The following is a 27,979-nucleotide window of genomic DNA, read 5'->3' as shown; positions in this document are numbered from 1 at the left end:
CCAGCCCCTTGTTTGTTACCTAGGTCTTGCCATCTCCTGCCCCATCGCCCATCCCTGCCTGCTTCCTCATCCCTGTCTGCACCCTGTCCCATGTTCTATAACTCGAGACCAGGCTGCTAAACACGTTTGACAGTGATTATGGGTGAACTTGAGCTTCATTACTATATTGAGATGTATCTTTTTGGTCAACCTATGGTGCTACTGCCAACCCTACAAATTACATATTTGAACACACTTTTCATGTTGATCAGGTGGCATATGCTTGACTGGAAGAGGCAACAAAAGCCTTCTTAAAAGACATTTACTTTCTGAATGATTGTTAGATTATTAATTTCCAATGTCTTACTCATCAATGGTTTAAGGTTGAAGATGTCTTCATTGTTTTTCAATGGGACTTGCAAGTCTCAAAGGTGGTGGTCGAGCGGATAAAACTAAGGCTAATTTGGTGAGGTCGGGGTATCAAGTATCACTTTGTGCATCACTAGGCCTGGTTGAACACTTGGTTTTAGTCCTCCCTGGTAGAGTCACATAGGAGGAGGCCTGAGGGTCCTGATGCAAGTGCACTCTTGTTCATTTGGCATGCAAGCTATGGTATCTACAGAGTAGGAGCAATGCTAGCATGGATCTTGCTTGCACTCTCAGCTAATATTTGGAGGGAAGCCAACTTGCAAGTTTTGAAGTCACGGGAAAGCAAGAACCCCCCATTTCTTGACTACTATGAATTACCACTTATCACAAAGTTTGAGTCTGTTAAATGTGTGAACTTTTTTAGAAGCATCATAACCATGACCATGCTTTGCAGGTTTGTGGGGTTTTAACTAAAAGATTTGGTCCTTTCCAAAGAAATTTCTGCAGTTTACCAAGTGCTCTATCGAAATCTAGGTGGCTGATATATGAACCATCTAGGGCAAACTCTTTTCGCAGCTATGTGATGGCATCTCTCCAGATTGAGCTGGTATGTTTGGTTAAATTGGCTTTTTGTAGTCCAACATATTTCTGACATGCATACGTATGTGAAAATGAGTAGTGTAGTGTGATATTTTACATGTATCACAGTTATTTTAGTTAGTGTGAGAGTAAACAGAAAAGCTTGAGGTAGGTTGCTCAGACAACCAGATGGACATACAATTCTACTGAGGGGTAATCAAAATGAAATGCCAACAAATTTTTTTTTTTGGGGTGAAAAAGGTTAATCAAAATGAAATATCAACTTTAAAAAAAAAGAAGGTGTGGTTAATTATATTTCTCAGAATAAAAATATGATGAAGTACAAATGCTCAACAATCTAGCTAGAGCTGTCTACAAATCAAAATCCACTCATATATACAAGCCTTTGAGGGTGGTCTGGGGATGCTGGGGGATAGAAGCCATGGTGGTGGAGTATAGCACCACCAAGGGTGGCTATCTTGTGATGTGAAGAACAGGCCATGGCCAAATCCAAGTGTGAAGAAACTGCTGCCGAAGCTTCTGTCAGTGTCGAGAGTCTCTCTGCAGCTATCAACATTATTCAACCGTTTGAAATGTTTGAATCATGCCACTTGAGGAAAGTACATGCCCCAAAGTGTTCCTTACTCTGACATATCATTCCATTAGACCATGCTGCATATGTTGTCAATAGTGCATGGGTCCTTTCTGGCTGCAGTTGAGTTAACAGCAGCCTAGGCAGGTGTAATTGGACGCTCTTTTAAGTATGTGAAGAACATTGTGCTGGAGAAACCTGAGTCTCCATCCATTAGTAGATCCACCCTCACTGTTTGCAGATTGGTCATCTCCTGCTTGTGAGCTCACTGTTGATTCATGAGGGAAATTGGGCATTTGTTTTGCAGTTGGCCATTTTTTACTACGCTGAACTATTTGTTGGACCATGCCAAATGATTGTACGCAGGACTTTTCATTCGTATAGTCAGATTGGATTTTGAGCCTTTGCATGTATGCTCTTTGTTCACTTATTTATGCACTCCACTGGTGTTCTGACATGGTATCATTGTTTGCCAAAATACTTGCATTTGAGCTGCTGCCCTGGAGCACAAACTGTTGCATGTTTGCTGTTATAGCAGCATATTCTGTAGCATCATCAAGCTAAAATCTTACTATGTAATGGTTTTTGTGTACAAAAGTGCATTTGATAGACCTACTAACTGACTATGATAATCCTTGAGAACCATTGGAGGGGCAACTGTAACATGCTTAATACCTTCAAGAATTGGTTTTGGAAGTAACTTGTCTGTTACTCACAAACCACTTTGATGTAGATCTCAACTTTGTCATTACAGATTCCTTGCTTGAAGGACAACTATGCATATCTACTGCATGATTCTGAAGCTGGCATTACTGGGGTTATTGATCCATCTGAATCTGAGCCTGTTGTAAAAGCCTTGAAAAAAAAGAGTTTTGATTTGACTTACATCCTTAATACCCATCACCATTGGGATCACACTGGAGGAAACATTGATCTGAAAAAAAGATATAATGCCAAGGTAAGCTATTTTTTGCTTGACTGCAGAAGTGAAAGTGTTAACAAAGCAGGCTGCAAATGTTTATTCAATAAATACAAGTTAGAATCAAGATGAAACATTTATTGACAATCTTTGATTTCTAGTTTGCCGTCTAACATAGTCAAGTATGTGGCTGCTTGATCTTGCCACTCTTAAGAACTGGATTCAGCCATTTTGTGGTTGGTATATAGTGCTAGAGGTGCATTGCCCAAAGGAGGATCCAGAGTGTGTGCACTGTGCTAACTTTGCAAAGGACATCAAATGATATATCATGCTGTCATTTTCTGATACAGAAACTTGGCCTAAATGAAGCCTCAGGGACTGTTTTAGAACTAATTAGGGACATTTATGCTAGTTGTAATTTCTTGGCTTGTTTATCCAGCCTTTTCCAATTTGTCCATTGAGTAGATATACTTATGCATTTGGTTTCTAGTGAGTTGGTAGATATGTGAGATACCTCCAAAGAATTTCAAGTATCATAAGATGAAGTTTTTGGAACTTGGTTTCCTATTGATAACTAGCTTTTGCCTGTAATATATTGTATTCTTCATGTAGCTATATGCCTTCATTCATCGTAAGGTTTGAGTAGATATGTCTTTGAATGAGAAGGTTTTCTAGGTGTGATAAACAGAGCGGTAAGTTGGAATGAATTGTGGGGAGATGCTCTTATTTAAACAAGCAAGAAAATATTAATTGGATAAAGAATTAGAGAATCCTATGGTCTCTATATTTAGGCTGGAGCATCTGGAAATCAAGATGCAAATATGTGGTCAAGTAACAGAGCAGATCTTGTCTATGTATAATCCAAATAGTGTGGGTGAAAACGGGCATCCCTATTTACTCTGGTGCTGTCAATCCTCCCAGGCATCCCTGCAGGTGTGTGTATATGGCGTGTCACTCTCTTGTATAATGCATAAATGACCCACTGCATGCCCTCTAGCACTCCAATCTCCTGCAATCTCTACATGAAACATGCTTGACATATTGTGGCAAATGCCTCACAAAAATCCACAAAGCAACAATAAATCTTGCTATCTCAGGCTTGGTGCTCCTCAGTGATCGCTTTGAGTGTGAGGATATGGTCCAATGTGGTGTATCCACGTCTAAAACCAGCCGGCCCCTGTGTTCTCCTGCCCTGCATCTCAGCCCATGCACTGAGCTCACACTCTAATATCGATTTGTACATCTTAGCCAGTGTGTGACCAATCATGATGGTCCTGTAGTTACTAGAAACTGGAGGGTCACCATTCTTAAAGAGTGGGACTATAGTATGGTCCAACCATATTTCAGGGAATCCCTCACATATTGCTCTGTTGAACATACATGCCAATATGGGTGCCAATGTGTCAAACTTTGATAATCTTCCTGGTGAAGAAGGACCACTATGTTATTGTGTGGGCCTGTCAAGGTGGTGTCAGTCCTAATGCATCAAACAGTTGTCTCCCATAATGGAGCTAAGCATTAGGTCATGTAATTTGTGCAAAGGGCTATCTCTCATGAAACATTCTTCATACTCTTTTGCTATCTCGTCCCAAAAAGCCCCTACTGCAGCATAGCCTCGTGTTAGACATGCCTCTAATGCCCCTCTCAATGAAAATCATGAGCTAGAGAAGGTGACTCCTAGATAGACATATTCTCTCACATGCTTCACTATGTTTCCCCCAAATGTGAATTGATACATAGATCTAGTTGCCCGTGCTGCTAAAGTATTGAAGATCATGGTTTTGGTCTTCCTAGGTTTACTATGAGGTCTTTGTCTCTACAAAAGATGTGCAAAGCATCTAGGTGGCACTGTAGTCCCTCCAGTGAATTTGAATTGAGAACAATATCATTTGCATACAATAATATCGGTATCAATACCCTTGCTAGGCTAGCCGGCTTCGGCTCCTCCTCCTTCTTCTCCTCCTCGGTCAATGTGATCAAACACTTCATCTATATATAAACCAAAGAATGTGGGTAAAAGTGGGAATCCTTGTTTCACTCCTATGGGATTGTCAATCCTCTTTAATAGCCCTCGAGGTGCCCGTACATGACGTGTCATTGTCTCATACAATGCATATATACCCCATCGTATACCCTCACCCACTCCAATATCCTGCAATCTCTGCATGATGCGTGTATGAGGCACTGTATCAAAACCTTTGTGGAAGTTTACAAAGTAGCAATAGATCCTCGTCTCAAGTTCGACCCTCCTCGATAATGGCTGTGAGTGTGAGGATATTGTCTAGCCTAGTATATCTACGTCTGAAACTTGCCTGTCCTTGTGCTCTCTTGCCTTGCATCTCAGCCCACTCACTGAGTTCATGCTCTTGTATAGATCCATATATCTTGACCAAAGTATGGCCGATCATGATAGTCCTGTAGTTGGTAGAGATCAGAGGATCACCACTCCTAAAGAGTGGAATTATAGTATTGTTTGACGAGCTCATAGGAAAGCCTTTACATACTACTCTATTGAACATATGTGCTAGTATGGTTGCTAGTGTGTTGCAAGCATGTGAGAAATGTTCTGCCACTAGCCCATCCTCATCTTATGCCCTCCTATTTTGTAATCTGTAAATTGCATCCGTAACCATTTTCTAGGTGAAGAAAGACCATTGTGCTTGCCTACAGGCATGTGGGAGACTATATTGATTGCTGTCCTATCAGGTCATACAGCTGTCTCCCATAGTTAAGCCAAGCATTTGGTGATGTAATTTGTATGGGGGGACTCTCTTTCATGAAACATCTTCCATGCACTCTTGCTATCCCGTCTCAAAAATAGTTGATATATCTTTGCTTCTTCTTTCACTAAGTAGTCTCTTTTCTTCTTCTACACAAGGCATTTGAAGAATGTCCTTACTTGATGATGTGTCTGAGTGCCTACCTCCACTTCTCTTTGTAAGCAAGCCCGAGTAACTCTACACTCATCATGATACCAGCTATTTTGGGAAGTAGTAGAGTGTGTAGGTCTACATTGGGGCAAGGTGTGTGGGAATGCATACATGGCTGATCTATGCATGGCCTCTACTAAATCCCTTGTGCATTCCTCCAACAATTTGCTCAAAGTCCAATGTATGTAAACTACTTTGTAGAGAACCACTGTAGATGTGTGAGGTGTCTTCTACAAAGTAGTATTTGGGATGTTTAGAGAGGCATAGTGTTCCATGTTTCATATGTCCACAAGAGAGCATGAAAGTCAAATAGCATGATCTGCTGCTATGCTAATTAGTCTCTCAGATACCTTAATTTTTAGATGTCTTGTATCAATGCCAGTGAGCCTATCAAGTAGTCCACAATACTTGCCCCTCCTTTGTGATTTCAACATGTTAAATTGTCAAATCTTGACCATTGTGGCAGACCATTAAAAATTGATAGTCTATCTGCACTCCCCAAAGTCATATTGGGAAGAGAGAAAATGCTGTCACTTGTGTGCCTGGACGTGGTGTCGCCCGTCCAACGTGTGCCTCACCATCTTTGTGCCTGCATGAACCTAGGAAACTGTAGTGCTGCCCACTTGAGCGAGAGAGAGAGAGAGAGAGAGAGATCTATTAACGTCTCTAGAAGGCCAGGATGGCCTATGAGACCATAACCAATACAATTGGTATCATCATCTCTCATCAGAGAAGAAAAACTAAATTATATCTAGATCTACATGATAAACTGAAATGAGAAATGAAAAATAAGGAAAGAGTATAGAGTATCTCCCTCTCAATCTATGGAATCCACCAAAACTTTGCTAGCTACCTCCGATTGAGTCAGCATGGTAATCTTCGTCTGTAGCGAGCAATTGTGGAGAAAATGTGTTGCATATGCGCATGCCTACGTTGCCAAGCAGGTACCCTAGGGCATCGTGCTTTGCATAATGCTGTAGCTCTATCTGCAGTGATGCCACTTGTTGATGTCCCTTGATGGTGCCTTCTTTTAGTAGGAGATGATGTGTCTAAGGTGGCAGTGGCCGGGGGGGGGGGAGGGGGGGGTTAGCTATCTGAAAAAGTCTGTAACTACTCTTTGGAGGAGTGGACATGGCTGGGATTGGTTCCGATCCCATACCAATGCTACTCTGCGCCATTGGAACTCTGATAAGAAAAGACCCAGACATCTCTGGTCCTCATAGTCCATCACCCATCTCAATGGTCCAAAGCCCTCCTTAAAGAGGCAACGGTAGTAGTGTCAGATATCATAGTATACAGTACATCTACAAATGTAGTGTTTCTCCATCTGTGGCTCCCATCCGCAAATTTGGCATATCCTCTCATTTGGTGCAGCATGACTCCGTTGACCTATCTCAATCATTAGCTGATGTGATGAGGTGCGGATTTGTCCAATAGCAACTCAAAGCCAATGGGAGAGTTGAGCATCCATATTTGTCGGTCTCACTATGAGACCCTCATGGGAAAGTTGCAAGAAGTGACACTGGTATTGTGCCATCTTCGTGCCTAATGGGAAAGGGGGACTTGGACCAAGTCTTCTCTGTCTCCACTTTAGTGATGTGTGCTCCGATCACTCTACTCAACTTTGAATGACTGAGAATTAGAGTGAAACAATCAAGGTTGTAATCGAACAGTGGCAACATGTCTATATTCATGCCATGCAAGTTTAGCCACGTGCTCATATGTGCATACCAACACAGTCTATCTCCCTCTGTTTCAAGCTGTCTTGAAGACTCCAAAGCTAGCCTAGGGTATCGGTCTTTAGGTAGCTGCCATATCCTTTGGAGGAAAGTGATTGCTTGGAATAGTGCCTCCACTACCATGGGTGCTATGCCCAACTTTGCTCGAATGATCTCTTGTGGTACTGAGGCTTTCGCCCTTATCATATGTGCTATCATCATGACCAGTGGTCTCTCCACGTGTTCCCAGCCATCATAATGTTATGCTTCAGGTCCATTACAGTCCATGAGAGGCATCCGTCTAGTATGATAAAGGCTTGGGCCCCAAATGGCTGCTCCATAGATTAGTGTGGGCATAACTAAAGTGTCAAAGAGCTACAATTTGGTACAGGGCTCCTAGAACTGTATGCGTGCACACTGTTGCTCTAGAGTGCCCAAAGCTACATATGCCTGTGCAAGTCTAGCCTTTGAAGTCTCCTTCCATGAAAATTGTGGCCCTTTGAAAGTGACCCTGAGGTATACATATTGTCTAACCGTTTCCATAGATTGACCATCATATATAAAGTGATGCTTTGAGTGTGTCACCCAAGCTATTAAGGTGTTAAAGACCATAATTTTAGTCTTTCCAAGATTAACCTTGAGGCCTTTCTCTTCACAAAACACATGCAATGCATCTAGATGTCGCTAAAGCCTCTCAGGTGAATTTGAGATGAGCACAATATCATCTGCATATAGCAAAATTGGTATCAATACCCCTACCAAGCTGGCTTCCATACCACCCCATCTTTGTATGTAATCTGAAATCTTGTCATTGTACAATCCAAACAGCAAAGGAGAGAGTAGATAGCCTTGCTTTACACCAACCATGCTAGACACTGAGTCTGTTGTGCCTCTAAGCATTCGTACTCTACCTGTCATTGTCTCATACAATGTATAAATACACCATTGCATATTCATTGGGACCCCAATGGTTTGCAACCTCTGCATGAGTCTTAGACGTGGTACTGTATCAAAAGCTTTGCGGAAATCCATGAACAACAATAGATTTTTTGTCTTCGTGATCGTCCCTCCTCAATCAAGGCCCTCAGTGTGAACATATGGTCTAATGTATTGTATTCTTGGCAGAATAAGCTAGCTTGTCCTATAGACTGTATCCCCTTTGTTTCAGCCCACCAACTCAACTCATACTCCACAATAAAGGCATATATCTTCGCTAGCATATGGCCAATCATAATAGTGCGGTAATTGTTAGTGACCAATGAATCTCCGCTCTTAAAAATCAGCACTATTGTGTGGTCACACCAACTTGTTGGAAACCCCTCACATATAGCTCTATTGAAGAGGTTTGACAAGATAGGGGCCAATGCATAACATGGATGTGCAAAATGTTCTGCCACAAGGCCATCTTGATCATGTGCTCTCCCATTCTTTAACCTCCAAATGGCATACCTCACCATTTTTTTTGTAAAGAATCAACATTGTGTGGGTCTAGAGTTTGATGGATAGGGAATCTGCTCTTGTGATGGAACATCATATAGTGCACTAGCATGTTCGTGCCATACCGTAGGTGATGACAATTGAATTGGGGGTTGTCTACCATGAAATTTCCTCCATGTCTTCTTGCTGTCCTTGCTCAAAAAGAGCCGATACATCTCAGACTCTAGTTTGGCTAGATAATCCCTCTTCTTTTTCCGCACAAGACAACGGAAGACATTCCTTTCATGCTTGTGTGTGTATGTCACTGGTGTAATAGCCCTCTGTAGGCGGGTCCTAGTCTGTCTGCACTCATCATCATACCAAGCATTTTGAGCGGCAATGCATCTGCGTGGTGCAGTAGAACCCATCTTACATGGGAATGCCTCTATAGTTGTTGTATGTAAACCTTCCCTAGAGATTTAGTGACATTCTCCAGTGGTTCATGCTGGTCTAGCTGGCTTAAGCCATCTCATACTGTATCACTATAGATACGCGAAGTTTGCTCTAGAAACTCATAGTGTGGAAATGTGTGTACCTATGTGCATGTTTCTTGTATTTGACCACATGCTAGGGTGAATTTTAGCCTTTAGGATTGCATGGTCGGCTGCTATACCGATCGGCTTGTCAGATATCTCAAAATGATTACTTTTTGGAATTAATGTTGGCGACCCCATTACATAGTCCACAATGCTGGCTCCGTTCTTGTTGTTCCAACAAGTGAAAGCATCCGCTCTCGGCCATCTCGATAAGCCATTGAATATAGCTAATCCATGAGCACTTCCCAATGCATCTGCACTCACCATCATACCAAGCATTTTGAGCGGCAATGCATCTGCGTGGTGCAGTAGAACCCATCTTACATGGGAATGCCTCTATAGTTGTTGTATGTAAACCTTCCCTGGAGATTTAGTGACATTCTCTAGTGGTTCATGCTGGTCTAGTTGGCTTAAGCCATCTCATATTGTATCACTATAGATACGCGAAGTTTGCTCTAGAAACTCATAGTGTGGAAATGTGTGTACCTGTGTGCATGTTTCTTGTATTTGACCACATGCTAGGGTGAATTTTAGCCTTTAGGATTGCATGGTCGGCTGCTATACCGATCGGCTTGTCAGATTTCTCAAAATGATTACTTTTTGGAATTAATGTTGGCGACCCCATTACATAGTCCACAATGCTGGCTCCGTTCTTGTTGTTCCAACAAGTGAAAGCATCCGCTCCCGGCCATCTCGATAAGCCATTGAATATAGCTAATCCATAAGCACTTCCTAATGCTAGCAAATGATATCCATATGATGTCATCTCCTTATCTTGAGATGCCCTGTCAAGCCCTCGTCCAATGCCTATTCCTTAAACATCTCATGTTTAGTATCATAAAAGGCTGACTGCTCACTTCCTGTTCGAGCATTAAAGTCTCCCATTAGTAGTATGTCCCCAATGCTTGCATACCTCATAATGTCCTCATGTAGTACTTCAAATGGTGATCTCTCCCCAGGGGCAAGTGTTGAATTGGCAGGTGGGAAGTAACATATTGCAACATATAGATCCCTTGTGCGCCCTATCCTCAGTCTTACCCACATATATCTAGCTTGCACATCTCGTGACACCACATGCATCATGTCTTGGAGGCTCTCACAATAAATAATAGCAACCCCACCTGACCCCCTAGTTCCTCTTGGCCTACGAGGTTGAGCCGTGTAAACACTCTCCCATTTGTATCCCACAACATCTGGTAATCTAGAACTTATACATTGATGTGTTTCTGTATACATAGCTATATTTGTCCCACGTAAAGTATCCTCAAAATAACCTGCATCAAGTCTCATTGAACCATTACAATTCCAAAGGGACATCCTTAATGTCTCATAAGCCGTATACCATCATTGTGACCTTCGTTTTGCTATGATTACTCTGCCATCTCTATAAACAGAATACTTGCCTTCTTTATGTGCCTCCAACACCATTGGCATGCTAGCCCTTCTATGCTCTAACTGTGCAGGTGTGAGATCCTCATCGAGATAAACCTTTTCGCATTTCAAAGTCTTTCTTTTTGAGAGGAACGCCCTCTTATTATCCACGTCCTCAAATTTCAGCATGAGGATCCAACCTCTTTTGTCACTTGGATCAGCTACCCTCCATGCATCCATAATGCATGTCTCATTCACACCCATTTTAGCACAAAGTGTTTTAGCATCCTCTAGAGGGGTTCCTTTTTTAGCCCATCCCACCACACGAACATGTAATGCACGGAGTTTCCTTTTTGCTTCCTCTTCTAGTGTTGCGTTCATCATTTCTACTTTGTTATGAGGCATCCCTTTGTTTCTTGACTACCTCAATCCATTGTGCATTTTCTTTCATTGTATGCTCGCATCAGTCAGAGCCGTCACTATCAGTACCCCCTCGTTAGTCAGAGCCGTCACTATTGTATCAGTACATTCACGTCAGCATTCACACGTCAATGCATCAGTCGTGTCAGGTACATTCACGTCAGCATTCATACTCTGGTACATTCATATCAGACATTAGTCGTCAAGACAAGTACATTCATGTCAAACATCAGTCGTCAGACATCAATCCTCCAGAGACATCAGTTGTTGAGAGAGAGAGAGAGAGAGAGAGAGAGAGAGAGAGAGAGGGGGGCGGAGTGAGTCAATGCGTTTACCCTGTCCCCTGCCCTAGCCAGTTCGTCAGCCCTCCTTTTGCAAACCCTGTGCACCTGTTGCCGCTTCCTAGCCTGATCATTGCCTGCCCTGCTTACTGCAGACCTGCGTGCGCGCTGTGTGTGTGTGTGTGAGAGAGAGAGAGAGAGAGAGAGAGAGAGAGAGAGAGAGAGAGAGAGCTTGTGCGCTGGTCCCTGTCACTGCTGGTTTGAACTGTGTGCGGTCTGTGTGCCCCCTTTCCTGCGTTCACCTGTTCGTGAGCCTGCTGCGACACTTCCCTGCTGCCTTGTGCTTGCGTCGTGCAGGAGTTGCCTGTGACTGTGATAGCTGACAGACAGAGTTGGACGTTGACCTTCAAGCTGCTGTGGGGTTTGGTGCCTTCTGCACAGGGTGTCGCCCTGCAACTCAGTCTCTCCATGCTAGACAAGCCCATCCGGGACATCTTAAGATGACCACGCCCCATGAGCAGTTCCACACTGCACTTGAAGTGCATCTAGATTGTATCGAGACTATATACCATTTTGTACCTACTCACCTAGTTCACCATAACACTAGATAGTAGCTTTACTGGGACTTGGAAAACTCCCCAGACATTTTGTATGTAACCTTTCGGTCTCATAGGCCAACTTGGCCTTTTGTAGATGTTAATATAACTTTCTTTTTCTTTCTCTCTCTCTGTGTTGCTGAACTCAATGTGTGCGCCTATCTCTCTCACTACTGAGGTCGCATATCAATTGAACCACAAATCTGTGTCAATGGCCAGAACCGAGAAACAATAGTGCTGTTTAGGGCTGCGCATGTCTGCCCTTCCATCTATTTGCAGGTCATCGCCTGAACCACTTTCTCTCTCTGCCTCCAGGTCATAGGTGGCACTGTAGTATTTGCTGTATCTATAGGTGATGTCTCTTGCGAGGGCGTGGGCCTGCTAGGTGTGGGTAGCGAGCTGTGCCTCTCTCTATAGGTCTATCTGAGAGAGAGAGAGAGAGAGAGAGAGAGAGAGAGAGAGAGAGAGAGAGAGAGAGAGATTTCTATGCAGTACTCAAAGGTTGAGTTTTGATATGGCGAATATGTAGGAGTCAAATGGCATTGATGTGGCTTTTCTTGATTAGCATATAGGACATGGGGATGACAAAGATTCGGCGGAGTCGGATGGAGACTCTTTGCCTTAGGATTCAGGGCAGTTGATGGAAGGGGATGAGATGGGAAAACGCCGTAAGATGTCGGTTGATGAACTAGTCTTATGTGCTCCGAATTTGCTTTATCAAGATGTTCATCTTCCTTGCTCACAAACTGATGGGTCTCTTTAGTTTATGCTTGCCACTGCCAACAATCTTATGTTAGATTATGTTCATGCCAATGAGGGTAAAGCGAGCTCTTTACCGGAAGGGGATCAAGTGGTTGCTGTCATGGGAACTGGCTTGGTTTTACATCAGATTGTTGCTTTCCATGAGAGGGCAGCCATCTTTTATTCTACGGAAAGGATTCTTTTGATTACTAAGATCCGTGCTTGGTTGCAGTCCATGCTTGTCAATGTTAATGTGCATCAAGTTGATGTTTCAGGGCAAGTGCAAGTCCTCTTGTTGAAGAGATTTATGATGGACCAAGAGGGTTTTTTGAAGTTCTTTTTTGTAGCCTGGATATGCCTGCTTGCATTATGCAACATATTCCTTTGTTCATGGATGGTCAGCTGGTACATATGGTTCCATGGAGGCCTATGGCTGAGTTTCAGGAGGTGCTTAGGTAGGTATGCCCAATCTGGGTGGAGGTGGTTGATTTTCTTGCACATCTTTGGTGGCTTCTTCCTTTGGTTTTGAGAAACCTTGGTGAGGTGTTGGTTGACCGGCTAGCCTCCCGCAATAGGAAGAGGGCTTGTATGCTTTGGGACACAAGGAAATCTCGACCAACCAAAATTAGTTTTGAGGTCCCTAGGTTGCAAACGTTGGTTTTTGGGCTTAAATGGGGCACATTTGCTGGACACTGTTTTAGATGTGGTCAATTGGGACATTTTATTTTAGAATGTGATAGAAGCTCTGAGGTATTGCAACGTTCTTTGGATCTTGACATGGATATGCAAGAGCATGCTCCCCAGCAAATGGCTCAGCAGCAAGACGTTCCTGTGCCTCTTGACCTACAAGGACATGATAATGGAAATATGATCACTGTATTTATGGCAAGCATGCTCAAACATCACATAAAAAGTTTCCTTGACTAAAATCTAAGGGTGGAAGAAAATGTACCTTTGGAACAGTCAGAACAAGTAGTACAACATGCTAAACCTTTGGAACAACAAGGTGTTAATGCAGATTTGCAAGTTCGTAGGTCAACTAGAAATACCAAACAACGAGATAGGTTTGTTCGTGGTGTGAATTATATTGCTGATTATGTCATGTTGATAGATTATGGTGAACCTTCATGCTTCAAGGAAGCAATGGAGAAAAAGGATAGCAAGAAATGGCATAAAGCTATGCTATCAGAGATGGAATCTCTAAAGAAAAATGGTAGTTGGGATTTGGTGCATTTGCCTAAGGGATAGAAAATTCTATCATGCAAATGGGTTTATGAAATGAAGGTCATCTTTGGTTCCTTGCCAAAGTACAAAGCACGGCCGGTTGCCAAAGGGTACAAGCAAGAATATGTGATTGACTTTGATGAGATCTTTTCTCTTGTAGTCAAAAGGACTACTTTACGAACATTATTGGGCTTGGTTGCATGTGAGGATATGGAACTTATACAGATGGATATAAAGATTGCTTTCTTACATGGTGATTTGCATGAGGACATGTATAGACAACAACCAGAAGGTTTTGTGGCTTAGCGGCAAGAAAAGATGGTATATAAACTCAACAAAAGCTTATATGGGCTGAAATAGGCACTGTGTGAATGGTATCATAAGTTTGATACTTTCATGAAATCTCAAGGTTTTAAAAGAAGTGAAGTGGATCACTGCTTGTATACAAAGAAGGCTACAAATGGCAGATTTATTATATTGATTTTGTATGTGGATGACATGCTGATTGGTGGTAGAGATATTCATGCGTTAGACACATTGAAGTAGAACCTACATAGCAGCTTTGATACGAAGGAACTTGGTGAAGCCAATCATATCCTTGGCATGCGTATACTCAGAGACAGATCGAAAGGCCTTCTTTATCTGTCATAGTAGGAGTATGCATCCAAGATTTTGCAATGTTTCAATATGGAGGGGGGGAAAGCAATCCGTGTATCATTACCTTCATATGTGAAACTTACTGCAAAGGACAACCCTACATGTGATGATGAAATGGTTGAAATGGCTAAGATCCCATATGCTTTAGCTGTGGGTAGCTTGATGTATGCTATGGTTGCTACACGTCCTAACATAGTATTTGTGGTGGGAGTGGTTAGCAGATACATGGCACATCCTAGTAAAAAGCATTTTGAAGCAGTGAAAGGTATCATGAGATAAGATATTTTAAGGGCATAAAAGGTGTGTGCGTATGTTTTGGAAAGCAAAAAGCATCTTTCATTGGCTTTACGGATGCAGACTATGCTGGTCATGTTGATTGAGCTATGGGTAGTTTGATGTATACTATGGTTGCTACATATCCTAACATAGCATTTGCTGTGGCAGTGGTTAGCAGATACCTGGCACATCGTGGTAAAAAGCATTGGGAAGCAGTGAAAGGTATCATGAGATATCTTAAGGGCACAAAAGGTGTGTGCATATGTTTTGGAAAGCAAAAAACATCTATCATTTTCTTTATGGATGTAGACTATGCTGGTCATGCTGACTGTAGGAAATCTACTTTAGGGTATTTATTCACCTTCATAGGGGGAGACATTTCTTGGATCTCTAGGTTGTGAGAACAAGAAGAGATCGAAGCTCAGCTGAGAGTGGAGTAGACAGTGTAGAGTGTAAGAGTACGATACCCAATGCAATAATCTGAAGTGTAAGGTGCAAGTACAAAGTACAACCATTAAACGTTAGGGTTCTAAGAGGGTGTTCACACCCAAAGTGTGTGAAATACGATAAGTACCCAAAATTGTGTAACGTAGGCATATAAAATAAAGGAAATAAATTTGGGGGAAAAAACCTTTCGTACGGAGAGTAAAAAGTGCCCTAATGTCCTATTGAAGATCAGCGACACTCATCTGTCGGCGTAGGCATGAGTCAAACCCAATAAACCCCCTTGGAGTGAAGAGTGATCAAAATACAGGGTCATTCACCAAAGGAGATCAAATTTAAAGCATTGCAAAATGCTTCAAATTGTCACGAGGAAGAGCTTTGTTGAAGATGCCTATCACATTACTGGTGGTAGGACAATAGACAAGGCTAATATCTTTGGCATGTAGCCTCTCTCTGACAAAGTGATAATGGATCTCAATGTGCTTCGTGTGTGCATGAAACACTGATGCAACTGCAATGGCACTTTGACTGTTAGTAAACAAAGGAGTAGGCTCAATGAGACAGATACGTCCAGATCAGCTAGCAAGTGTCTTAGCCATACGCATTCAACTGTGGTAGTGAAAGTTGCTTTGTATTCAGCTTCACATGACGATGTGGCAACTGTGGATTGTTTCTTGCTAAGCCAATAAATGCAAGATGAGCCAAGAAAGAAATAATTGCTACTAGTGGAGTGTCGAGAATCATAATCATTAGACCAATCAGAATCACTGTAAGCATGTAGTTGTAGTGGTCCCCCCTTGGCATAAAGCAATCCAAGAGTCCTAGCACCCTATAAGTAATGGAAAACACGCTTGACAACTTGCCAATGTGACATGTGTGGCTGATGCACATATCTGCTCAGGGCTGAAATTGCAAACTGTATGTCCAGCCTAGTGTTGCATAGGTAGATAAGGCATCCAATTGCTGGAGCATATGTGTGGATATCAAACAAGTCACTATCATCATGGAATGACAACTTTATTCCAAGTTCCATTGGTATACAGACTGGTTTGCAATCTTGTAAGCCAAACCTCTCAAGAAGTTTACCAATGTATCTCAACTGTGACAATCCAATGCCTCTAGCATCATGAATGAACTGAATGCCCAAGTAATAGTGCAAAGGCCCCACATGTGACATCTCAAAAGTTTTCTGTAAATTTTGTTTGAATGCTGAAATCCAATCAGCATGTGTCCTTGTAAGCAAAAGATCATCAACATATAGACATATGACTAGCAAGGATCCCCCCTCTTCACATATGTAAAGGGTAGACTCTGATGAGCTGTTTATGAACCCTTGGTTGAGTAAAAAGGCATCAATCTTTGCATACCAAGCTTGAGGAGCTTGTTTCAAGCCATATAAAGCCTTTTCCAGCATGCAGACCAAGTGTTCGGATCCCACAATTGCAAAACCAATGGGCTGCTATACATACACTTCTTCTTGCAGTTCCCCATGTAAAAATGCAGTCTTTATATCTAGCCGATGCACAGTCCATCCATAATGGGCAGCCAAAGCAACCATAGACCTAATGGTAGTCATGCAGGAGGTAGGAGAAAATGGCTCCTCATAGTCAATGCCTTTCTTCTGTGCATAGCCCTTGGCCACAAGCTTGGCTTTATATTTGTAAATGGATCCATCTGCATTCCTTTTCAGCTTATAGACCCATTTTGTTCCAATGGCTTTCTTCCCAATAGGCAAAGACACTAAATCCCATGTTTGATTCTTTATGATGGAATCAAACTCAGCTTGCATTGCTACCATCCAATGCACACTATGTTGTGCATCCTCAAAACATTTAGGCTCCTCATCATCAACTGTATGTGTTGCCATAACAAACTCCATGGTATGTGCACCATCATGCATACGAGCTTGCCTTCTAGTACAAGCAGCAATAGGAGCATCCAAATGACTATCTTTCATAGTCTGTAAATACCATCTAGGCATTTGTCTAGCTTCTTGACTGTGTATAAGCTCTTGCTGAATTTCAGATTTAGCACATCGCTGAATATTCAGATCAGCCATGGGTTGATTTTCTGCATTATCCAAGGGAGCAGCTGGTTGAACATTAAGTTCACTTGCTGAAACTCCAGGTGTATCACCAAATGAAATGGGCAACAGCCCTTGAAATACATCACTGGCAACGTGATATGTGTCAAAACCAGCAAGGGATAATTTTGATTTTTCATCGAAAGCCACATCCCTACTGACAAATACCTTTTTAGAGACAGGATCATATAATCTATATCCTTTGCTCTTACTGCTGTACCCCACAAAAATGCATTTGACAGCCTTGTTATCCAACTTCTTCCTGAGTACCTTGGGAATCTGTGCATATGCAAGACACCCAAAAGTATGAAAATACCCAATAGAAGGTTTCCGGTTGTTCCAAGCCTCAAAAGGCATAATATTCTTTAATGCTTTGGTGGGGCATCTATTCAAGACATGGCAAGCACACGTAACTACTTTGATCCAAAAACTGTGTGGCAAGCTCTTTGCTTTCAGCATATATTTGACCATCTCCATGAGTGAAGCAATAGTGTACTGATGAACAATGCCCTTCTGATTCAAAAAGGAATTTAGCATAGAGGACATGTATTCCCCCCCTTGGTCCGAATGGAGAGTCTTCACCCTCCAGCCAGATTGGTTTTCAACAAGTGCTAGAAAAGCCAAAAATGCATTATACACTTCTAACTTTTTCACTAAAGAATAGACTCAACAGAAGCGAATAAAGTCATCAATAAAAGTGACGAAATAGTAACAAGCACCCAATGAATTTGTTTGGATAGGGCTACATACATCTGAGTGCTCAATCTGTAACCTGGCAGTGGCTCTAAAAGCAACATCACAGGGAAACGAAAACTGATGCATTTTCCCCAAAATACATCCCTCGCATATGCTCAGGAGGTCTCTCCAAGAGAGGTGATGTTGAGCTAAAATATGCATTACTTGCTAATTAGCCTCTTAAATAGCCCCAAAATACACTAAAAATGCTCTTTTAGAGTAAAACCCTAAAAATAGGGAGCGGTTCGAGAGAGTTCAGTGGAAACCCTAAAACGGGGAGCGGTTCGAGAAAGTTTAGTGGAAACTCTAATTTTTGGGGCGCCCTTCCACATCTATAAATAGACACGTTGTCCCCATTCAACAATGATCCTTGTTTGCAGGTCACCAGCCCACACATCCTTTGTTGCTGTTGGTGCCTAGTTTGCAGCTTGCAACCCACCTCCATCTGCTGTCCAGCCATCGTCGACTGCAGCCACATCATCTTCAGCCTATCCATTGCTGTCCCAAACTGTCCCAAACTGCTGTTCAGCCTGCTGTCCATCATCTCCAGGGTCAGCCAGCCTGCGTTTTCAACATTGCAAGCCCTGACACTCTCAGACACTGTTTCAGCCTGCTATTTACAGCAGATTGTGCACAGTTTCCAGCCCCCAATCGGTGGTACACTGGTGTGTTTATCAGTTTCCAGCCTCCAGACTGCTGCGTTTTGGTGACGAGCCTGCTGCCTGGTGGTCACAAACTTGGGATCCGTCTTCGGTGGACGTTACACTCCGACATTGCTTTGCCCTTGAGTACACTGTACACTCTTACATTCATTTATAGCATTCATTCACTTCAGAGTTGTGTTCTCTCTCGCCCTTCTTTTGTTTGTGTTTGAGTTTTGAGTTTTGCGTTTAGGGTTTGAGTTCTGCCCTCTGTGTCTGTCTGTGTCTTTGTGTTTCTGTCGTGGTCGCACACTCTGTGTGTCCTTGGTGCAAACCCTAGCAGTCTTCTTAACATGGTATCAGAGCCGGTACTCTTGTAAAGAGTATCCTGCGGATATTGTTGAGAGCTAGTCTTTGTGCGAGGCACACAATACAACTTGTAACCGAATCACAATGTCCTAGACACCTTCTTCTCCAGTTCCTATGATGTCTTATCAGGCTTCTCCATCATTGGAGGCCCTGAGATGGCATTATGGACTTGGTGAGGAGGACGACACTCCACCTTCACTAGATTTCACTAACATGACAGAGGAGGACTTTGAGGAGTACTATCGTAACAAATACGATGATGTTTACACCCCTCCTACCAGTTTTGCTATCACATCCAGACCGGTTGGTGAGGCTAGCCACCTCTTCGATCATGGAGGACATACGACATTTGGAATGTTTGGCGATCCATCTTCATCATCTCAGCCAGGTCCAATGTGAGGTTTGTACAATTCTTTTGTGTTGCATGAATCAAAACCCTCGCCTATTTCTTCTTTTGAGGTAGAGGATCCGGATGGCTTTGCGTATGTGAACTTCAATAGAGGGGGCTCACGAAGCAGACTGAATTTAGGTACATCTACAACTTCTGTTTCATTTGAGCATATCACACATACTTCTCACTTTCCTCCCATCCGACCCTCTTCTATATCACACCTTGATCATCTCTCATCATGTTTCCAAAATCTTGGATTACACTCCACATCTGCTTCACACACCCTAGGGGTTGGATCTTCCATCTCCACTCCTAGTACCTTTTCCTTCTCCACCCCATTCTCTACCTCTTTGCACCATGGTTCTTCGTTAGGGGGAATGCCACCCTTTAACACAATGCCTCTTACCTTTCAGCAAATGAGCACACCCATAACTCTTGGGTTGACTGTGATGGGCATCTCCTTCACTATCCCCAGCTTCACATCTCCTATGACCACTCATACGCAGGGGTTTCCATCCTTAGCTTATGGTGCGTCTTCACACTCTCCTTGGGTTACACCTATGCAAGGATTTCCATCTTTAGCTCCTAGTGTTCCCATCCCACCTCCTTGGGTTCCTCATGTGGCTACCATGCCCATGCCTAGTCAGCCCATCCCTACCTATGGATCCAGCTTGCACACTACCCGCATGCCTGGTGGGCACTCTGGGGCCCATTCCCAAGTGTACACTCCCCCATCCAACCCCCACTACACTTTTTCACACTACCCATCTTCGAGCACTACCACTCCTGTTGCAACGGCCAAGAATGCCTTCACGGATAAGACACGTTTTAACGGGTCAAATTTCACTACTTGGTCGAATTTCATGCAACAAGTGCTTGAGTCTCAGGGTCTTTGGGACCTCATCATTGGTCTAGAGCCTATGCTGGACCCTTGACTAGCTCACCCTGACTACATCCGTCAATGGAGAGTGCGCAATGCTACAGCCAATGTTGAGCTGATGCAGGGATTGCTTCCTGAGTTTCACTCTCAGTTGCAGCACTTCTCGCTCGCGTCAGAGCGTTGGAGTTGTTAGCAGTCATGTTTGTCATGCCTTGTCATCTCCTGCCTGTGAGCCTCAGTCTGAGTCAGACGAGGACATTAGGAGCTCTGACATGTCTGTCATGTGTTATGATGGGGGAGGCTAGTCACTCTCGACTGGCTGTCTTAGGATGTATATTTCTTTTTGGCCTCTTTTAGTGGGCAGCCACTGGCTACCTGGCCACTTTTTTGGTTACTGATGTGGGGCGCCCATTTTAGGGCATTTTTAGGGTTTGCGCCCATTTTAGGGTTAGGGTTAGGGTTTGTCCTTTTGCCTATTTATAGGCAGTCCCCCTCCCCACTTGATCACTTGTCTTCTTGCAGATTCCGACACTCCTTCTCCCCCATGGTGGTTTTGCCATCATCATCAGCCTGATCTGGTGCCCTCACTGACGCTGTGGGCTGCGTGCAGGGACTGATCAGTCTCCTTTCGCCTTCCCGTTTGTATTCAGCATTCATTTCAGTCAGTGCAGATTTCTCTTCCTTATTTTCTGCTCTCTCTCTCTCTCTCCCTCCGTGTTCGTATTCCCTCTTCCGCAGCGCACTCTCATAGGAGTCACCTTCTCGACCGCTATGCGGCTCATGATCGTACTCGGCGCATCGATCTCGACTTTGAGCTTCAAGAGTTCTCTCTTAAGGAAGGGGATGATCTGAAAGTCAAGCTGGCTGACTATAAGTGGTTATTTGCCGAGTTTGCCACTACTGGCTCTCCAAAGTCAAATGACGATCGGGTTACATTCTTCTTGAATAAGTTGCCTGTAAAATACTTCAATTTCATTCAATACATCATCTCCCAACCTCGATTGCCAACCTTCTACGAGTTTGAGTGCCAGTTCTTGCGTTACGCAAGGTTGCATGATCAAGTCTACAAGAAATCCTCATCACAGCCTTATTCGGAGCAAAGGGGGTTGGTTGCTTCTTCTTCGGGAGAGAAAACCACTAGTGGCAAGAAATCGCAAGATGCGAAGGCAAGCCAAACAAAGGGTAACTCCTCTTCCTCCGATGGAACCAAAGAATCAAGACCTATTTGGCAACAACTCCCTAAGAAAAACGGGTTTTGCACACACTGCCAAAGAACAGGCTATGTGGACGAGGATTGTCGCTCCAAGGCCCAAGGTCTTCCACCTAAAAAGCCTCAGCAGACTGCTGCGACTTCACAGTCTAGTGGGGCTACGCCTTCCGCTGCTGCCCCATTTGCTCCTCCAGTCCCCATAACGACTGCTGGACATGTGGCACCCGGACAGCGTCAAGAGTCAGCGGCCATCCTTCTCTACTCCTGAAGGATTGGTTGATTGGTCTTCAGGTTCTGATCTCGTTGCACTTCATGCATCTATCTCACCTTCCTCCCCACCTCATCAAGCGTTCCCTTGGCAGAGCCTTGCTACTGGACGTACGCGATGGTGGCCACCTTCTTAGACTAGCATGTCTCTAGGTCTTTTCGGATATCCTAGGTTAGTCTAGCATTCATTTTTTGCACTCTTAGAGTTGGGCCTATAGGATTTTTGTCTCTACATTTTAAGTCTTCCGCTGCATTTACTCACACACACATACACATTTGCATCTTTGCACTTGTTCCTTCAGTTAGCTTTTCATTTTAGTTTAGTTTTGTTTTTGGAGCATCTCACTACTGATCTCTGTGATTGCAAACTTTGATCTCCTTTGCAGGTTTTGTTTTCAGTGTAGGGCTAACATGCAGGTTTGCCGAGTCCTACATGGACTGGAGACTTGGGATGTGCGCCGTTCCTTCATGGTTTCATCATCCTTGGAGTTTTGCTCTTCTACCAGCATGGAGGCTTCCCCTCCCGAGGCGGATCGTGCAGTATCTCTCTTGATACTATCATGGTGGTGACTTCTACCTAGCTCTTCCAGCTGGGATGCTTCCTCCTCCTCTTTATTCCTTATGGTTCTCGACACTACACGAAGACCGACATCATACTCCTCTTGCTTCTTCGGCATCTATATCCAGTTTGAGAGGGGGTTCCTACCCTTCTTGGTATTCTACAGGCTTCAACACTTTGTCTTCGGCATCAGCTTCTCCCCCTTGTTGTACCTTACCCTTTGCATTGCATGATTTCATCATCTTTGTACTAGGGCGCTTGGGCAAGTGAACAATTTTCCCATGAGGGACACTGTCCAAGTGGCACTTGTTGCATAAGCATTCTTCAGCATGTAGCATACTTTGCATCTCATTGTGCAGAGCACCACTTGAGCGGATCCTAAGCTGTTTCCACCGGCGGTTGTTGTTACCACACCACCATCCTTCTTCATCACATGGATACCTTATCACCTATTTTTCCTTGTCATCGACACCCTGAGTGGATGGGTTAGCTTGTATTGTTTTGTGATATGTTGGGTGTAACCTCTCTACTCCCGTCTTTTGGGTCACTATTACTCAATCGGCCGCATCTCATAAAATTTACCACACTTATTAAAAAAAAAAAAAACACACACACACACACACAAAGTTCAATGTGGTTTCATCTGCCTTTGTAGGACTTGGTAGGCCATTGGGTAGCCGACGTGCACCCTTTGACCGATGCCCTGTCCTCTCTGGAGTGACTACTTGGATTTCCTTGGTACGATAACCATCGCCTTTGTAGTCTTGGTAGGCCACTGGGTAGGTGATGTGCACCCTTTGTCCGATGCCTTGGCTGCTTTGGGGTGGGACTCCTTGGGGTACATAAACATCACCATGGCTGGTCTAACCTTTCGGCTCAGTTTTGGGCCTGAGAGGGGTTGTTGAGCTAAAATATGCATTACTTGACGATTAGCCTTTTAAACAGCCCCAAAACACACTAAAAATGCTCTTTGAGAGTAAAACCCTTAAAATAGAGAGCAGTTTGAGAGAGTTCAGTGGAAACCCTAAAACGGGGAGCAGTTCGAGAAAGTTTAGTGGAAACCCTAATTTTTGGGGCGCCCTTCCACATCTATAAATAGACAGGTTTCCCCCATTCATCAATGATCCTTGTTTGCAAGTTACACCAGCCCACACACTCTCTGTTGCTGTTGGCGCCTAGTTTCCAGCCTGCAGCCCGCCTCCATCTGCTGTCCAGCCATCATCGATTGCAGCCACATCATCTTCAGCCTGTCTATTGCTGTAGGCGACAGCTCTTAGCTACTGGTGACTGCTCCAAACTGTCCCATACTGCTGTTCAGCCTGCTGTCCATCATTGCCAGGGTCAGCTAGCCTGCGTTTTCAGCATTGTAGGCCCTCACACTCTTAGACACTGTTTCAGCTTGAGCTTGCTGTTTACGGCAGACTGTGCACAGTTTCCAGCCCCTGATCGGTGGTACATTGCTTCGTTTACCAGTTTCTAGCCTCCAGACTGTTGCGTTTTGGTGACCAGCCTGCTGTCATTCACTATTCAGCACTCCTACACTCTGAGTGGTGGTCACAGACTTGGGATTTGTCTTCGGTGGACATCACACTCCGACATTGCTCTGCCCTTGAGCACACTGTATACTCTTACATTCATTTACAACATTCATTCACTTCAGAGTTGTGTTCTCTCTCTCCCTTCTTTTGTTTGTGTTTGAGTTTTGAGTTTTGCGTTTAGGGTTTGAGTTTTGCCCTTTGTGTCTGTGTCTGTGTCTTTGTGTTTCTGTCGTGGTCGTACACTCTATGTGTCCTCAGTGCAAACCCTAGCAGTCTTCTTAACAGGTGAACCATCAAGCATCTTTGTACGCTGCAAAAGCATCAGGCTACCATAGTTTACATTGCCCCTTGCGAGCATGCCATAACTCCGCTTGTAACATAGCAGGAGTAAGGGTGGATGCTAAATAGGACGACTGATCAACTGAAAGAGCATCCAACTCATATAATCCATGACATAGAGTGCCAGTCAAAACCAAAGTCATGTGTTCCTTATCTCTCACCATGCATCTTCCATCATCAAAGGTGACCTGCAAACCACACCGTGCCAACGAAGAAATAGATAACAAATTCTTCTTTATACCTGGCACAAACAAGGCATCCTACAAGTAGAGAATAGAGCCATCAATGGCTGTCAACACAATCTCCCCAATACCTCTAACAGGGTATGTTGCATTGTTGGCGAAATGTATAGACTTGCCAATTGGGGCTGCAATAATAGAAGCAAATAAATCTCTGTGAGATGTGATGTGCCTAGATGCACCATTGTCAAAAAACCATGTGCCTGCATTCTCAGTAGAGCTAAATGCTCTATTAGCCCAAGAAGAGTCATAACTGCATGTGTAAAAACAATAGTTTGTCAACAACAAAGGACGTTGACTCAGTAGTAGTTGAAGGTGCATCATAAATAGACATCCCTGACTCCTTCGGGCTTTCTACACTTAGTGATGTAGTGGTCTAGCTTCTTGCAATAGTGGCACTTGCCCTTCTTGGCTTGCGTGCCTCCTTGTTTCTTATTGCCTTGTGAAGTGCTTGAAGTTCCAGAGTTCTGCAAAGCATTCTTTGCTTCGCTGCCCTTGCCCTTCTGTTGTGCCATAAAAGCTTGCTCAGAGGCTATAACATCCACATCACTATTCTTTCATGTTTGCTCTTCCTCTAAGAGCAAACTGACTAGCTGAAGGAAAGTAAGTGGTTGTGGGGCAATCCTCATGGTGAGGTTCAAGGCCGTATGAAAGGCCAAGTACGAGGACGACAATGAATTCAAGGTAGTAGATATCATCTGTGCATCTGAGTAATGCTCATCGACATTCATAAGCTGCTCACGCAAGTCCTAAATTTTATTTAGGTGATCTTGCATAAAATCACCCTCATCCATCTTCACTATCTCAAGCTCTTTCTTCAAGAAAGAGATGTGGGTCTCATTCTTTCTAGCAAACATCTGCTCCAAGGTTAGCCAGGTTTCTCATGAAGACGCTGCAGATCGAATGTGAGGGATAATAGACCGTTGAATTGCCAATGCAATCAGCGACAAAGCCTGTGCATCCCGTGTATCCCATGCCTTTTGTGCTGTTGATCTTTGGGGAAGTGGCTGAGCTGGAGCAGGCTAAACAGATTGAGTTGCCTGTTATCCACGTCCTCCTGGAGGAGTAGCAGGAGCCACAATTCCGGGCCTAACTTCTTCACCGTTGACATAATCCCAAAGATTCTTCACAATCAGCACATTCTTCATCATGAAGGACTAGGGTGAATAGTTGTTAACATCCAACCTATCCTCCTTGGATACGTAAGTAAATACATCACCTCCTTGATTTGCCATGATAAACAATGCTGATCAGAGAGCAAAAGAGCAATGTCCCAAGCTGGACCAACTTGGAAATCTCAGAATTTCCAGAAATTACAGCAAGTACCTTGCTGTAATTAGCAAATTGAAGCACACTTTGTCAAAACTATTTGAAATGCACACAGTCCAAGGTGCAATAAATGCTCAGTAGCATAGTAGATGCAAAAGCCCCAAAATTGTCTATTTAGAATGTTATAGATGTACATGTCTCAATCGGTGACCTAACTGCAAAAGCCCCAAATGTCGGGCCCAAAATGCACAAAATCTCTGCTGTAGTTGTGTGCGAGACATGTGCTGACTTTGAGATTGCCTGCCTGGGCAAAAAGCCCCTTTCCCAGAAGTGAATTTGAATTAAAAATTAATTAAAAAAAAATGTACCTCGGATTCTGAGCTGCTAGACTGGCGGATGCAGGTGGAGGTTGAGTTGGAGGCGGAATGGCGGCTTGTGTAGGTGGTGCGCTAGGGAGCTTGCTTGTGGGCTAGGCTAGGTGGCGACTGGGGAGGCAAGTGTGCACCAAGAGGAGGGTGTGACTGCACTGGTGGCAGGCAGACTGGTCGTAGGCGGCGCTTGGTCATAGGTGGGCACAGGACCAAGGCGGGAAAGGCAGGCATGCGCAGGGGCGAGACAATTGAGCTGGTCGAGGTGCTGGCTGATTGGGTGACGCCTACTGACGGGGTGCTGCTGGACAGAGGGCGGGAACATGGCGGCTCCTGTTGGAAGTGAATAGGGGGTAGATCTCGTATTGCTTGGCGGAGCAGACTTGCTGGTGACACTTGTGGCTGAATGCCAATGCCAAGACTTCTCAAATTGCTAGTTGGCGGCTCACTGGTGGTGGCCAAGAAGTTGAACTGAGCAGAGTATTGCTCTAATACCAACTGTGAGAACAAGAAGAGATCGAAGCTCCACTAAGAGTGGAGTAGACAGTGTAGAGTGTGAGAGCACAACACCCAATGCAATAATCTGAAGCGTAAGGTGCAAGTACAAAGTATAACCCTTAAACCTTAGGGTCACACCCAAAGTGTGTGAAACATGATAAGTGCCCAAAACTATGTAACATAGGCACATAAAATAAAATGAATAAATTTGGGGGAAAAAACCTCTTGTACGGAGAGTAAAAAGTGTCCCAGTGTCCTCTTGAAGATTACCAACACTCCTTTGTGAGCGTAGGCATGAGTCAAACCCGACATACGCTACAGAAGTGTGTTGCATTGTCTACTATAGAGGCAAAGTATGTGGTTACCACTGAGGCATGTAAGAAGGCTTTATGGCTTTCACCTCTAGTGGGACAACTTGGCATTACTGAGACTTCTATTCTTCGTTGTGATAGTCAGAGTGCTATCATACTAGCATGGAATCCCGTCTTTCATGCAAAGACGAAGCACATACAGGTGAAGTATCACTAGTAATGTGATGCGCGATGTGTGGGTACAAAAAGAGGCCATTTGAGTCTAGCATGAGATGAGTGTTTTTCCACATTAGGCCTCCAAGTATTAGTAGAATCTTTGAGGGTAGATTTGTACAAGTTGTTATTAGAACCTAGGGAGCAATATCTTTGGCACTATTTAGATGTTCCCAACAAGGTAATGAGGTACAATTTGTATGATATTTTAGTTCACAAAATTGTATAGTATGGAATGTACACAAGATTTCTCTAAATAAAGTATGTTTTTCATGTGTTCATTTAGAGTTATCCATGAAATCAATCTTTACTAATAACATGCATTATATAGATATTCTTTATACAAGAAAGGTTAAAGATATGCATAAAAACATGTGACTTATTACTTGAAAGTACAAACATCATGAACTACAAGAAAGTTGCAGGGCTATAAGAGTCCAATCTTAGGAGTCATGATCCATTTAAAAAAGGCTTATATAGAAAGACAAGTTTTAACTTGCCATTGAGTCATGGTCTATAAGAGTTCAATCTTAGGAGTCATGATCCATTTAAAAAGGCTCATATAGAAAGACAAGTTTTAACTTCCCATTGAGTCATGGTCTCACCTGAAGTAAAACATAAAGACGTAGTGGAAAAGACTTAAGTAGTCAACCATGACATCATGTAGAATACATCACTGGTAAGGGACTTGCACTCACTGGAGGAAGCCTCAAAAGCCTCACCAAAATCACCATCACTAATGACATTCCTATCATCATCATAGTGAGGCTCAATTTCTGAAGCATCCTCTTAAACAAAAGCTATTGCACTTGAGAAGCTCCTAGAGCCACATCTCACCTAGGTTCTAATGGTTGGTGTGGTAGGCGCAACTCGAACAACAATTATGGATATGTGAGACTTGGCAATCTACATCTTCTAGATCCATGTAGAGGTTCTTGAAGATGACCTCTTGCTCCTTGTT

General features: G+C 43.5%; 1 protein-coding gene across 3 annotated transcripts in view; it reads left to right on the top strand.

Moving 5' to 3' along the window:
• LOC148032807 (hydroxyacylglutathione hydrolase 2, mitochondrial-like) overlaps positions 1-27,979 on the top strand; it is a 96,619-nt gene that overhangs the window by 14,465 nt on the left and 54,175 nt on the right. Inside the window, exons 2-3 of one of the 3 annotated variants that reach the window (XM_087683479.1) lie at positions 803-955; positions 2,274-2,477. In XM_087683479.1, coding sequence (XP_087539605.1) covers positions 803-955; positions 2,274-2,477 — 357 coding nt within the window. The remainder of the gene's footprint in view (positions 1-802; positions 956-2,273; positions 2,478-27,979) is intronic. The other 2 variants (XM_087683481.1, XM_087683480.1) reach the window with 2 other exon arrangements.

Source organism: Lygodium microphyllum, chromosome 8 (assembly GCF_053477565.2).
Source record: "Lygodium microphyllum isolate KBCC chromosome 8, Lygodium_microphyllum_v1.1.10, whole genome shotgun sequence".
Lineage (NCBI taxonomy): Eukaryota > Viridiplantae > Streptophyta > Polypodiopsida > Schizaeales > Lygodiaceae > Lygodium > Lygodium microphyllum.
This window is presented reverse-complemented; position numbering and strand designations above follow the sequence as displayed.